We start from the raw sequence: 15,255 nt of genomic DNA, 5'->3' as shown, positions 1-15,255 counted from the left end.
TGGAAACTCTCCCTGGAGTCCATCCCTCTCCTCACCACTAGCACTCCCTGCACACCTATCTTCTATATTTCCTAAAACTCATAAACTCAACCACACAGGACACCATTGTGGCCAATTACTGTGCCCCCACTGAGAGAATCTCTGCTCTCATCAATCAACACCTTCAGCCTAGTACTCACAACAGCTCGTGTTTCTTCACCACATGGTGCCCAGCTTATCACTATTGATGCGCCCTCCTTTTACACTAATGTCCCTAATGCCCATGGCCTTACTGCTCCTGAACAATACCTTTCCAAATGCCCAAAGGATTCCAAACCAACAGCCTCCTTCCTAGTCACCATGGCCATCCCTCACCCACAGTTACTTCTCCTTTGAAGGCATTACCTACAAACAATTCTGGGATATGGCTATGGGCACTGGCATGGCACCATCATACACCAACCTGTTCATGAGCCATCTAGAGCAATCCTTCCTAAACACACAGAATCCCAAACCCCTCCCCTGGTTCAAATACACTGATGACATCTTCATGATCCACATTCCTCCAGAACCTCAACACCTTCTCCCCCATTTGCGTCACCTGGTCCAACTCAATCCCACAACCCACCTTCCTCGATGTTGACCTCCACCTCAAAGACGGTTATATTAGTACCTCTGTCCATATCAAACCTACCAAACACCAGCATTACCTCCACTTTGGGGCGTCACTGAGGTCTTCACAGACCATAATTACCTTTCCAACCTTGTACAAAAACAGTATCTCATACCTTATCTTTCCAGTCACTCACCACCTAAAGTCCCACTGTTTGGCCACAGAGGAGCATTCCTCAGTACCAACCAGGACTGGAGCAACTGAATTACATTCTCTGTCACAGTTTCGACTACCTCTTGTTGTGCCCTGACCCTGAAATGAGAAGTATCCTACCCAAAATACTTCCCACCCCTCCCACAGTGGTATTCCGCAGCCCACCAAACGTACACAATATCCTCATCCATCTGTACACAACCCCTGCTCTCATCCCATTGCTTCATGGCTCATATCATCTACACCTAGATGCAATACTTGTGTCACAAGTCCTCTCATCACCACCTACTTCATTCTGGTCACAAACATCACCTATCCCATCAAAGCTAAGCTGCAACCACTGTGCTGAATTCTATGTGAGCATGACAACTAACAAGCTGTCTGTCCGCATGAATGGCCACCAACAAACTGTGACAAAGAAACAGCTGGACCAACCTGTCGCTGAGCAAGCTGCCCAACATGACGTTCTCCATTTCAATGACTGCTTCACAGCCTGTGCCATGTATAACCTTCCCGCCAACACCTGCTTTTCGGAATTGTGCAGGTGGGAACCCTCCCTACAATGTATCCTACATTCCCATAACCCTCCTGGCCTCAACCTTTGTTAGTCATTATCCTTACCCATCTAGCCCTTCCCTGTTCACATTACAGCACTACACAGTCCTCTATTCCACCAACGCACCCAGTCATTTTTCTTCTTTTCTTTTCTGCTACCCTCCCTCCCCCACCCTCTGTCTAACCTCCTGACAGCACCTAGCTACCCACCCTCTCTCCACCTCATCCCTTTTCACCCTCACAACCAGCACTTTACTGTCCCCCATCTGTACCCTGCTATCCCTCCCACTCCCTGCCCCAGCCTCGTCCTTACCCCCACCACCCAGTTGCCTCTCCCATCGTCCGCTGCTGCTCGCTGTCTGGCCTCAGCTGCCAGAGACTGTGGTCATGTATGTATGTGTTACACTTGTGTGTGTGTGTGTGTGTGTGTGTGTGTGTGTGTGTGTGTGTGTGTGTCTTGTCTATTTTTGGCAAAGGCCTTGCTGACCAAAGCTCACTTGCTGGCAGTCTTTTTGTAGTGCCCATCTGTGACTCAGCCTCTCAGTTGTGTGGTATCCTATTCATAATATTGTTACAAAAACATATATTAATTATAAGCTACATAAATTACCTTTTATGTACATTTGATGATTAGAGATTGCTACCTGTAGCATGACTGTTAATAATTCTCGTCTGAAATAAAGCTGCAGTCTTGCTGTTGACAAACAACTGTTGTTCCATGACTGTTATTGTTCTCATGTAAATTTTAAACATGCAGTAGTAGGTGGGATGCAGATGAGTGGTATGACTGAAGAAACAACATATGTTTTTAGAGTCGTGACTCTCCTCCTAATTATGTAAGATATTCATTCAGATCCCTTTCTGGCACAAATAGAATAGAGTAAGATTCTGGCAGTGTATACAGTTATTCGATATAAGGCGATGCCTATGGTTTGTAGGATCAAAATGAGTAAACTTTCATGGTGTTAAGTATGCTTTATTACTCACAGCTCTCAATTTCTACTGTGCAGTTTTGTGAATCAAGGGGATAATAATGTAGATCCATCATACAGGCCAATGTCGTTGTAAATCTCATGCCATATGTAATACTCCCATCTCCATTAAGCCGTACCAGTTTATTTCTTTCTGTCACATCATGAAGGAAGCTGAAACAGACAGATTTAGTAATTGCTGTAGGGGAAGGATTTACATAATAAGCCTCACAATGTGGAAAAGCTTACATATACACGTTGTTTCAGACACATAGAAAAGGATTTAACTATTTACCTGTTCTTGTCATTTGCAAAAAATGTGTCAGGTACCCATATCTTCTCAGCAAAATCACCTGATAATGTTAATATCTCTTCTTCATTACTGAAGGCAAGTCGTTCATCTTTCCAGTATTGATTGAGGTACATGGTAATGGTATAGTCCTGCAAGTAAAATATTTATCATTTACTATTTCAGCTTTTCCATGTATATGATTGGCAAATGAATAAATAAAACTATATCATGGGCTACAAAAATTAATTTATGAAATCCATCAATAGTAAAACTAGGATGGAATAAAATAATACATATAATGACCATAATATGAAGATGATAGATTGCTATTCACCATATGGGGGAGGTGTTGACAGGCAGACCAAAAAGATGGCTATACATTTGAGCTTTTGGATAAAAGCTCTTCTTCTAAAGTAGAAAACGCACACACACACATAAGCGCAACTCACACACATGACCACTCTCTCAGGCCACTGAGGCCAGACTGTGTGCAGCAATGGTGTTTGATGAGAGAAGCGATCAGTGGGTGGTGGGAACAATGGGGAGGCTTGGGCAGGGAGGGAGATGGAGAGCAGTGGGGGGGGGGGGGGGGGGGGTGTTGCTTGTGGGAGCATGTGGTGGGGACAGGGTATGACTGATAGGTGCAATTGGGAGGTTTGTAGGGGTAAGGGAGCGGAAAAGGAGAGAAGTAGGTAGGGGGACTACTAGATGCATTGGTGGAATGAAGGCTATGTAGTGCTGGAATGGGAGCAGGGAAGGGATAAGTGGAAGGAGGACAGGGGCTAGTGAAGACTGAGGCCAGGGGATTACAGGAACATAGGATATGTTACCAGGAGAATTCCCATCTGTGCAGTTTAGAAAAGCTGATGTTGATAGTGAGAATACAGATGGCACAGGCTGTGAAGCAGTCACTGAAGTGAAGCACTTTATGTTGGGCAGCATACTCAGCAGCTGGATGGTGCAGCTATCTCATGTCATGGCCGCAGTTTGTTGGTTGCCATTCATGTGGACCGACAGCTTGTTGGTTGTCATGCCCACATAGAAAGCAGCACAGTGGTTGCAACTTACGATCACATACTGCTTTCACAGGTAGCCTGGCCTTCGATTGGATGGGTGATGCTTGTGACTGGATGGGAGCAGACGGCAGGATATGGTATTACAAGATCCAGAGAACAAAATTAGCCTCCTGACCTTGTACAGAAACAGATCTCCCATTCTTTGTCTCTCTAGTCACCTACTACCTCCCACATTCCCACTGTTTGGCCACAAAGGAGCACTCCCCTTGTGATTCAGATCCACCTAGTACTGGAGTAACAGAATCACATTCTCCACTAGGGTTTCACCTTTCTCTCTGAAATGAGTAGTATCCTACCCACTGCCTCCTCCCCCCCCCCCCCCCCCACACCCATTGGTATTCTGCCACCCATCATCCCTACTCCACCCCTGCTTCCAACCACTTGTCTCATGGCTCATACCCCTGCAATAGACCTAGTCTAGATGCAAGACCTGTCCCATATGCCCTCCCAGCACCACCTACTCCAGTCCAGTCACAAGCATCTCCTATCCCAGCAAAGGTGGGGATATCTGTAAATATGTGATCTACTAACTAATTTGAAACCACTGTCCTGCTTTTTATGTGGCATGACAACCAACCAACCAACCAACAAGCAATCTGTCTGAATGAATAGCCAATGACAAACTGTGGCCAAGAGGAAGCTGGACCACCCAGTTGCTGTACATGATGGCCAACACAACACACTTAATTTCAGTGACTGTGTCACAATCTGCACATCTCAATCCTTCCTACCAACACCAGCTTTTATGAATTGTGCAGTTGGAAACTCTCCCTGCAATATATCCTATGTTCCCATAACACCCCTGGCATCAACTTTGTTAGTCCTTCAACCACCTATTTCCTTCCCTGCACCCACTGCAGCACAACAAAGCCTTCTGTTACACCAGTGCAGCAACTAACCTTTTTCCCCTCTCTACTTCTCTCCTCTTCCTTTCCCCTCCCCCTCCTGACTCCACCCATCCCCTCCTCAAAGCTCACAACTAAACCCCGAGCAGCCTTACCCTGCCCCTCCATGTCACTGCAGGCTCCCCCAAGCAGCACTATACCTCCCTCCATCTCACTCTACCAATCCCCCCCCCCCCCCTCCTCACCCCAGCCTCCTCCTTACCCTCACCAGCCACAGATTGTTTCTCACATCAGGCACAATTGATTTATGTAGTTTGCCCCCCATGGCCAAAGACAGTGGTTGTGTGTGTGTGTGTGTGTTTATGAGATGGGCTCTTGGCCGAAAACTGAAATGTATAGCCATCTTTTTGTGGTGCCTGTCTGCAACTCAGTGTCTCCTGTACAAGGTGAGCAGCAATCTATCCTTCTCATAATACTGAATTTATGGAATACCATTGATAGCATTGTTCAGTGCATGTACATGCTGACTGCTTGGAAACTGTATAATTTATCTTCTTTTGAGAAATTCTCTACTATTACTTACCATGTTCACCTCAGAAATGGAATCAAAGCTTGCTATTGTGAGATCCATACCAACATACAGAGGGTCACCTGGAGAGAAGAGAAAAAGAAGCCGTATAACATTTACCAATAAATTTGGATATTTTTCTTCATTTGAGAGGTGTCTAAATAGCATCCTACACACTGATTCAACTTTTTAAAAATATATGATTTACATTGGCAGAGATTATTAGGTCAATGGCTGCACAGCTCTGTAGACAGTAGAGCAGCTGTTACAACTACTAATTGTAGACTTGTTAACAGCATTCAGTGTTTATTCTTGGGCTGGGTGGTGTGTAATATGCAGTTCCTGGAGGAACAATTTTGAGGTCAAAGTCTAAATAGATGTAGCATTATAAATAAATAAGAGAGTCTGAGATGTAAAATTACATTACAGATGGATAAAACTTATAATTAAAATTCATTCAGCAGTAGAGAAGTTGTTGTTATAGTCTTCAGTCCGAAGAATGGTTTGATGCAGAACTCTACACTAGTGTTTCTTTTGTAAGAAACAGAAACAGAAGATATATATAACAATATAATATGTTATTGACTGCATTCGCAGTCAGCCAAGTATACTTTTCGTACCAGGCTGTCTGAAAAGTGCGTTTTTGTTTGGCTTCACTTAAAACTACACTGAGAATAGGAGTAGGTCGTTTGTCTTCAATTTTCACTTTTTTTCGTACGTTAATGTAGAAAAAGGCGTTTTTAATAAAAATTATGTAACGTAGTTGCTGGCTCACTCATGTTGGTGACACAACGAAAATATGCACTAAAATCACACAATAATGATTGTGAACACAAACCGCGCGACTTCACTTCCGCGTTAAAAGCCAGCATAGAAGCGGGAGAGACTAGTCTCGATACCTGCTAGCAAGTGCAGCGCACCGGCCTTCGTGGAAGAGGGGAAGTGGAGGGGGCGCAGGCGCACACAGCCAGGTAAGGGACGGGAGGCAGACTGAGAGCAGTCGAGTCTCAAGCAGGCAGATACAGCAATACTCAGGGTGCGGCGGCGCGGGCTACAAAGCTGGTGTCTTCGCACATTTAGTGCTCTCAGTAGAAAGTTGTTTATATTTTTGTTATGAATTACTATTGCATCTGTTTTAAGCACGAATACAGGGGAAACTAAGTCTCAAAGTCTCCCCTCACGCTACGCCACTGTAATAATTTGTAAAGCGAATTTCAACTTTCGCTGATAGTTTCTGATACATAATTGTTCAAAGTTACTATTCGCGTATGTATACAATTCATTTAATATCCACAATAATTAGCTTTTGCCTTTTCCGGTACTGCTAGGTGTTAACAATGGAGATAAAACTGAATTAATTTTCTTTTTGATTTCTTGGCTTATGCTTTTTAATAGCATCTGTCTTTGCGCAGGTGCCAGACTTTCACAATAATACACAGTAGCACGTCGTCTTGCATTGATGCATGCCTCTATTCGTCTTGGCATACTATCCCCAAGTTCGTCAAGGCACTGTTGGTCCAGATTGTCCCACTCCGCAACGGCGATTGGCGTAGATCCCTTAGAGTAGTTGGTGGGTCAGGTCGTCCATAAACAGCCCTTTACAATCTATCCCAGGCATGTTCGATGGGGTTCATGTCTGGAGAACATGCTGGCCACTCTAGTCGAGCGATGTCGCTATCCTGAAGGAAGAAGTCATTCACAAGATGTGCACGTTGGGGGCGCGAATTTTAGTCCATGAAGACGAATGCCTCGCCAATATACTGCCAATGTAGCTGCACTATCGCCGGTACGGCGCCTTCCGTGACCACCAGCGACGTACGAACAAGATCGCTTTGGTTCACTCCGAGACGCCTGGACACTTACCTTGTTGAGAGCCCTTTCTGGCACAAAGTAACAATGCGGACGTGATCGATCCGCGGTATCGACCGTCTAGGCATGGTTGAACTACAGACAACACGAGCCGTGTACCTCCTTCCTGGTAGAACGACTGGAACTGGTCGGCTGTTGGACCCCCTCCGTCTAATAGGCGCTGCTCATGCATGGTTGTTTACATCTATGGACGGGTCTAGTGACATCTATGAATAGTCAAAGGGACTGTGTCGGTGATGCAATACCCATAGTCAATGGCTATGTTCAGCAGTTCTGGGAACAAGGGGGAGGCAATTTTTTTTTTTGAAGTGTGTAATAGCCACCTTCAAAGACTTATTAAGTCAGGGCTTAACACCTGGCCGGTTTTGAGCGCGAGTACTCGCGTCTGCTCAGGCACGTGCTCGCGAGCAGGTGCAAGGCCGCGGAGTAGGGAGGGAGGGGAAATGCGCGCGCACGTTTGAATAGGGCCGCGGCGTGCCTATTGAATTCGCGCCGACTGTGTAACATTTAAAGTACTAAGATCAGCTCTAACAGTCACTTCGCTGGTTAAGAATCATGTCAAGTCGCCGTTATGTAACCCCAACAATGCTTTCGCAGTTCAACCCCCATTGGGAGGAAATGTATCTGTTTACAGAAAAAGATGGTGTTGCAAAATGTTTAGTATGTCACAAAACGCTGAATTCTTTTAGGAAATTTAATTTGCAGCGACATTATATGTCGTACCACGCGAAAGACTACGGAAGTGGAAAATGTGATGGACCAGATCGTGCACAGGAAGTTATTAAACTTAAAAGGAAGCATCCGAAGAAGATCTGGACGATGAAGAAAAATCAACTGAGGCAGTTCTCAGAGTGAGTTACAAAATTGCTTTGCTTTTAGCAAAATCCCTGCGCCCCTTCACTGATGGCGATTTAATAAAAGAATGTTTGGTAGTTGCAGCGGAACATTTGTGTCCATCTCAAGTTGAACAGTTTCGAATTGTGCCATTATCTAACATGACCATTATGCGTCGCATACAGGACATGGCAGACGACGTCCAGAGCCAGCTTGCAAATATCTGTAAGGATTTTATGGCGTATTCTCTAGCTCTGGACGAAAGTGTTGATATCACTGGAACAGCGCAGCTTGCCATATTTATTAGAGATGTTAATAGAGATCTTCAGGTGAGGGAGGAGCTCCTCGATGTAGTAGCCATGAAGCACACTACAACCAGAGGTGATATTTTAAGTAGTGTTGAAGAAAGTGTTGAAAATATAGGATTGTCGTGGAATTCTTTAGTTTCAGTGTCTACAGACGGTGCACCAGCGATGACAGGTAAAAAAATCAGGTTTCGTTGCGTTGTTGAAGGAGAAAATGCAAAAACTGACCGTGCCGAATGAAATAAGGGGTGTTCACTGTGTGATCCACCAGGAAAACTTATGTGCAAAGAGTATCACTCTAGAAAATGTGATGAGTGTTGTTGTTCGTACAACCAATTATATAAGGAAGCATGGGCTAGAACACAGACAATTTAAAAGCTTTCTTGAGGATGTAGAAAGCCAGTATGGTACCCTGCCTTATCACAGCGAGGTCCGCTGGCTTAGTCGTGGCGAATTAGTAAATCGATTTTTTGCCTATTAGATGAGATAAATATGTTCATGGAAATAAATAACATGTGTGTTCCTGAATTGAAAGAGCCTTCATGGAAATGTGATCTCGCGTTCTTAGGAGATTTAACTAGCCATCTGAAAGCTTTGAACATTTCACTACAAGGTAAAGATCTGCTAATTACTCATTTCATAGATCGAATACGAGCTTTTAAAATGAAATTGACACTTTGGGTGAGTATGCTGGAAATAGGAAATGTAGCTCATTTTCCTAAATTATCATCCATGCAAGATGTTCACAAAGACTGTGAACGTTATTCGCATAGTTTAGTTGCCCTTAAGGAAGAATTTGATCAACGCTTTCAAGATCTAACAGCACTAGACAGTGATTTTGATCTGTTCTCCTCTCCATATTCAGCGAATATTGAAGAGATTCGTCCTGAGCTGCAACTAGAAATTATTGACCTGCAGTGTGACAGGGAATACAGAGACAAATTTCAGAACAAGAACAACATTTTGGAATTCTAGAGACACTTCCCTCTGGATAGATTTCCTCGTTTGCACCAACTGGCGGCTACAATAGTATCAATGTTCGGTTCCACGTATGTTTGTGAACAATTGTTCTCTGCAATGAAATGTAACAAGACGCGCCTGAGAAACGCATTGTCTGATCGAAATTTAAACTGCACGCTGCGCTTACAATGCACAAGAACAATTACTCCGAACATTGACGCAATTGTAAAGGGCAAAAAGTACAAGATAACCGAGAATCCCACACTTCAGTGACACCTTTTATTGTGTAACAGTTCACAAATTAATACGAATGTAGAGGCATACACTAAGCTAATAAAATTATGTGGCACGTGTACAATCTCCTTTATTTGTTTCATTTGTCGCAGTAATAACTCGTTAGTGATATCCCTGCAGATTGCCGCGGGTTTAAATTGACTGGCGGCAGCTGTTGTGTGCCCCACGTGACTCTCCCCACTCTCCGCTCTGGTCCGGTAGTGGGGGTAGTGTGCTCGCTTTGCTCCGTGCTCGCGCATTGCTGCTCACAGCTTGCTCCGCGAGTACGTATGTTGTGAAGCCCTGTATTAAGTGTTATAACATTTACTGTGTTCACAAATACTCGCTGTAGCTCAGAAAGATCACGAAGCATCATACTGAAGATTTTTCTTCACAGCAAGTATTTTTGTTTCCTGTTTGATGTTGTTTGCTCAGATGCTTTGTTTTAATGAAGGTTCTTGTTCTAACGTAGAGAGAAACCACTTTGTGACGCATTTCGGGAAACATTGACGTTATTTTAGAAATTATCCTTTGCAGCACTCTGTCACACGTAGCAACATGTCGCCCATGAAAACTGCAAGATGTCACTTCAAACTCATTTACTTTATTGAACCAGTTAACTGAAGGAGAAGTGAACCCACTTCTGGAGATTACGGAGATGCAGTCATTAGCGCTGATGTAATCTGAATCCAGAGGAAGTTTCTCTGAGACTGAATCCAAGAAACTGTCAAAGTAAGACAAAACTGTCTAATTCTTTGTTTTATTGCAGAAGAAAACTGGCAACTGACTCTAAATAATGAAAATGTGAAGTCATCCACATGAGTACTAAAAGGAATTCGCTAAATTTCGGTTACGCAATAAATCACACAAATCTGAAGGCTGTAAATTCAGCTGAATACTTAGAGATCACCGTTACGAATAACTTCAATTGCAACGATCACATAAATAATATCGTTGGTAAAACAGACCATACATTACGATATATTGGCAGAACAAGTAGCAAATGCAACAGTTCTACTGAGAGACTGCCTACACTACGCTTGTACATCCTCTTTTGGAGTATTGCTGTGTGGTGTGGGATGCACATCAGATGGGATTGACAGAGGACGTCGGAAACGTTCAAAGACGGGCAGCTCGTTTTGTATTATCGCGAAATAGCAGAAAGAGTGCCATGAATATGACATGCGAATTAGGACGGCAATTATTAAAGCAAACACGTTTCTCGTTGCGGTAGGAACTTCTCATGAAACTTCGGTCACCATCTTTCTCTTCCGAAAGCGAAAATATTTGTTTTCGACGTCCATCTTAGCTAGGGAGAAATGATCATCGTAATAAAATAAGAGAAAACAGAGCTCGCTTTAAGTTTTCGTTATTCTCTTGCGCTGTTTGTGATGGGAATGGTAGAGAAATAGCTTGGAGGTGGTTCGATGAGCTCTCTACTGGGCACTTAATTGCGAACGGTAGAGTAGTCGTGTGGGTGTAGAAGAAGCATATCTACTTACACGGAGAGCCAAAGAAACTGGTACACCTGCCTAATATCATGTAGGGTCCCCGTGAGCACGCAAAAGTGCGCAACACGATGTGACATGGACTCGACAAATGTCTGAAGTAGTGCCGGGGGGAACTGATACCACGAATCCTACAGGGGTGTCCATAAATCCACAATAGTACGAGGTGGTGGAGATCTCTTTTGAACAGCGCGTTGCAAGGCATCCCAGATATGCTCGATAGTGCTTATATCTGGGGAGTTTGGTGGCCAGCCGGTGTTTAAACTCGGTAGAGTATTCCTGGAGTCTCTCTGCAGCAATTCCGGACGTGTGGGGTGTCGCATTATCCTGCTGGAATTGTCCAAGTCCGTCCAAATGCACAATGGACATGAATAGATGCATGGAATCAGACAAGATGCTTACATACGTATCACCTGTCATAGTTGTATCTAGACGTATCAGGGGGTCCCATGTCACTCCAACTACTCACGCCCCACACCATTACGGGGTCTCCACTAGCTTGAACAGTCCCCTGCTGACATGCAGGGTCCATGGATTCATGACATTGTCTCCATACCCGTACACGTCCATCCGCTCGATACTATTTGAAACGAGACTCGTCCGACCAGGGAACATGTTTCCAGTCATCAACAGTCCAATGTCGGTGTTGACGGGCCCAGGCGAGGCCTAGAGTTTTGTGTCGTGCAGTCATCAAGGACACGCGAGAGGAATTTCGGCTCCGAAAGCCCGTATTGATGATGCTTCGTTGAATAGTTTGCATGCTGACACTTGTTGATGGCCTGTCATCGATATCTGCAGCAATTTGCGGAAGGGCTGCACTTCTATCAGGTTGAACGATTCTCTTCAGTTGTTGTTGGTCCCGTTTTTGCAGCATCTTTTTCCGACCGAGCGATGTCGGACATTTGATTTTTTACCGGATTCCTGATATTCGCAGTACACTCGTGAAATAATCGTGTGGGAAAATCCCCACCTGATATTTATCGCGGAGATGCTGTGTCCCATCGCTCGTATGCCGACTATTAACACCACATTCAAACTCACTTAAATCTTGATAACCTGTGCCGGCCGCGGTGGTCTAGCGGTTATGGCGCTGCAGTCCGGAACCGCGGGACTGCTACGGTCGCAGGTTCGAATCCTGCCTCGGGCATGGGTGTATGTGATGTTCTTAGGTTAGTTAGGTTTAAGTAGTTCTAAGTTCTAGGGGACATGACCTAAGATGTTGAGTCCCATAGTGCTCAGAGCCATTTGAACCATTTTGATAACCTGCCATTGTAGCAGCAGTAATCGATCCTACAGCTGTGCCAGACACTTGTCTTGTATAGGCGTTGCCGACCGCAGCGCCGTATTCTCCCTGTTTACATATCTCTGTATTTGAATACGCATGCGCTCCGGTGTTCTTCCACAACATACTCGTATTTCGAATACTTGGCTTGCAGGACCCTGTTACTTCTTTTCAATGCGTAGTTTCCTCTCATCAGCAGTTGTGCCTTAATTTTTAATCTGCCTATTTCGTGTTTAGCAGTAATGTCTGTGTCAAGTACTACATATGTGCTGGTCGATTGATATAATTTAATTTTCTTCGTAGATATAGCTTCTAAAGCAGACAGCACACTCTTCTCATTTCACATCGACGATCTCTATAAAAAACAATGCGCGATTAATTCTGAAGACGACAGTGCACAGAAACGCGTTTCTGAAGAGAATGAACATCTGGCAGTTATATGAACGTTGTCCTTGCTGGTACTTGCGACAACCTTGGATACACCTCCATGCCATGATACAAAGTCACGCTTTAATTATCTCTTTGAAGGAAACCGCAAAAAGTTACATTCTTAATCCTCTGAAAGGAAATGATCGCAATAAATCCTTGCATTATTCACATCAAAAGGATCAGTTCTTTTACAACGTGACATCCAGCTGCGCTATAGTTCTCTTATGTTCAGGAAATGTATGGTAAGCGACATCCGCAGTTTTATATGAAACATTTTTTCAGTCAGCAATAGCACAATAATGTCTAATTTTGCTCATAGTACTACAAACCGACCAGCTAGAAGAACAGCTAATAAGCAGTAGTATTCTATTAATTTAAAAGCTACAATTTGAGAATCTGCGTGCATTAACAATGTATGTCCAGCGTTCTCGCCTGCCGCTTTTCGTATTCCGAATGACGTCACGCCGTTTAGCCAGCAGTTTGCGCGCGAAGCCAATATGGCATGCCCTGGAAACAACTGTATACAACAATGCCAGTGATATGTATCAGTGTACTGCTTCCGTAGCTTTATATCTCTCTTTAGAAACATCAAGGCAAATTAGGACCAAAAGTTAAAAAAAAAGACCGTTTGCTGCAAAAATCTTGTAATCAAAGAAGCAAAATCTGGAGAAATGGGAGATAATCATTTTCAACGTTAAATCCGAAATATCTTATTACCATTAGCAGAAAACAATTTCTTTTTTTGCACTCTTGGTTTGGACATAACGACATTTCAGTCTTTCAGAGGCCGACGAAAACACTGTTCATATTATTCATAATAGTGTGATTCAGCCCCTTGCTAAAGAAATATTTTTCGGTAGTGTAAAGCATTTTGAGAAAACTGACGGATAATACGATTTCCAATAGTTCTTTGCCATTTCAGGTTTTTCAGCGGAACACTATTGTTGAACTTCAGTCATTTCTGCATTGTCAATTTGCCTCACATATTTAATGCGTTTGATTGGGTGTGTCTAGTACATAGCACACTATGCAGAACAATGGCCATGATCATTACTTACTACATTCCAGTTCTGTCTAAATAAAACTAGTATTTACTGTGAAATACCTGAATGTATAATTTTTTTCTTTTTTCATGTGTGCCATATTTAAGGATAACGTTTTGTTAATTTAGATCAATTTAAATCAGACAGACAGTTCGTATTTTTGTGGCGACTACTGGGAATAAACAAGGGGCTGTTTCGTTGGTAATAAAATGTGCATCATTGAAAATTTATCATAAAAGCTATGTTAAAGGATTTTTTTATACAATTTGTAACGTCAATTGTCAACAAATTGAAGTTCAATTGATGGAAGTCGTCTGCAATGTAACGTCATACACTGCCCTGATTTTGTTTCCTCTGCTACTCACTTGTGTAGCAATTACATCTGCAACAGTTAAGATGTCGAGACGAACTGAAAGTTATTCAAAAAATTAATTATCTGAGACATTTTTGCTACACAGCGCTGTGTTCGCTCGTCACGGCAGCGACTGCTTACTCGCCGTACCGCGCGCTAGGCAGTACAAAACACTGTATAAGCGGTTCTTCGTGCGGAAAAAAAACTGCGACTAACTGATTTCTGACCGCTGCCAACGTGAACTAACAGACAGTAGTGTTTATTGCATCTACATCTGCGACAGAGGAGTGAATAAAATGAGGACGCAGCAACGGTATTTGGATCGCGTGATGTCCCCCGCTCACTCGAAGAATACTGATAAATCTGTTACAACTGTTACTGGGCATTCACATTCTTTCGATTAGTCAGTGCACAACTGAATTATCAAATGGTTCAAATAGCTCTGAGCACTATGGGACTCAACATCTTAGGTCATAAGTCCCCTAGAACTTAGAACTACTTAAACCTAACTAACCTAAGAACATCACACACACCCATGCCCGAGGCAGGATACGAACCTGCGACCGTAGCAGCCTCGCGGTTCCGGACTGCAGCGCCAGAACAGCACGGTCACCGCGGCCGGCACTGAATTATCACGTTTCAACCTAATCTAGCCCTCGGTCAACGCTACAGAACAGTCTGTCACATCAAACAAATCAACCGATTTCAGCCGAACTCTATTTGTATGTCTTCATTTTTGCGACTTATCTACGAGAGCGAAAGTGAGTCAACAATCGCTGAAATGTTTCGTATGGCCTAACTGTTTAATGGAATCGTCTTATTTACTGGCATGTTGGACCAGGTAAACACAGTGCCGTCAGCTGTCTAAAGTTGGTAGCGATCAGGAAGCAGACAATAACGATTATCGGCAGTTGATTTTAATCAACGCTGTCACTCCCATCAGTCACCTCTATGAGAGGTCACACCACATCGTCACTGGACCATGCCGACTAGGTGCGAGCCGAGGTTGCAGAATAAACACACGCTGGAGGGCGCGTATACTATTGTTGTACTCAAACGTCATACTATGTAATAAACTAGAGCTTCTTTTATCGAAATTATAGTTTGAAGTCCACTTATAGTCGTCCAAAAAACGAAGAGTCAGTTTTGTAGTCAATCAGAGGAATACGACGAGATGCACCCTATGTTTCATCAAGGTACTCTTCAGTATGTATAAATGACTACACAACCGATGAAAGTCAACTGAAGATGCTCTGCATCTGCTTTCAGTTTAAATCAGCTCAGACAA

General features: G+C 43.6%; 1 protein-coding gene across 3 annotated transcripts in view; it reads right to left on the bottom strand.

The window, feature by feature from the left end:
* LOC124605402 (gamma-aminobutyric acid receptor subunit beta-like) overlaps window positions 1–15,255 on the bottom strand; it is a 287,077-nt gene that overhangs the window by 42,656 nt on the left and 229,166 nt on the right. For all 3 annotated transcript variants that reach the window (XM_047137046.1, XM_047137048.1, XM_047137047.1), the window contains exons 3-5: window positions 5,128–5,195; window positions 2,627–2,772; window positions 2,348–2,505 (exon numbers count right to left, since the gene is read on the bottom strand). In XM_047137046.1, coding sequence (XP_046993002.1) covers window positions 2,348–2,505; window positions 2,627–2,772; window positions 5,128–5,195 — 372 coding nt within the window. The remainder of the gene's footprint in view (window positions 1–2,347; window positions 2,506–2,626; window positions 2,773–5,127; window positions 5,196–15,255) is intronic.

Source organism: Schistocerca americana, chromosome 3 (assembly GCF_021461395.2).
Source record: "Schistocerca americana isolate TAMUIC-IGC-003095 chromosome 3, iqSchAmer2.1, whole genome shotgun sequence".
NCBI lineage: Eukaryota > Metazoa > Arthropoda > Insecta > Orthoptera > Acrididae > Schistocerca > Schistocerca americana.
Note: the sequence above shows the minus strand (reverse complement) of the source record. Positions and strands in the feature narration are given on the sequence as shown.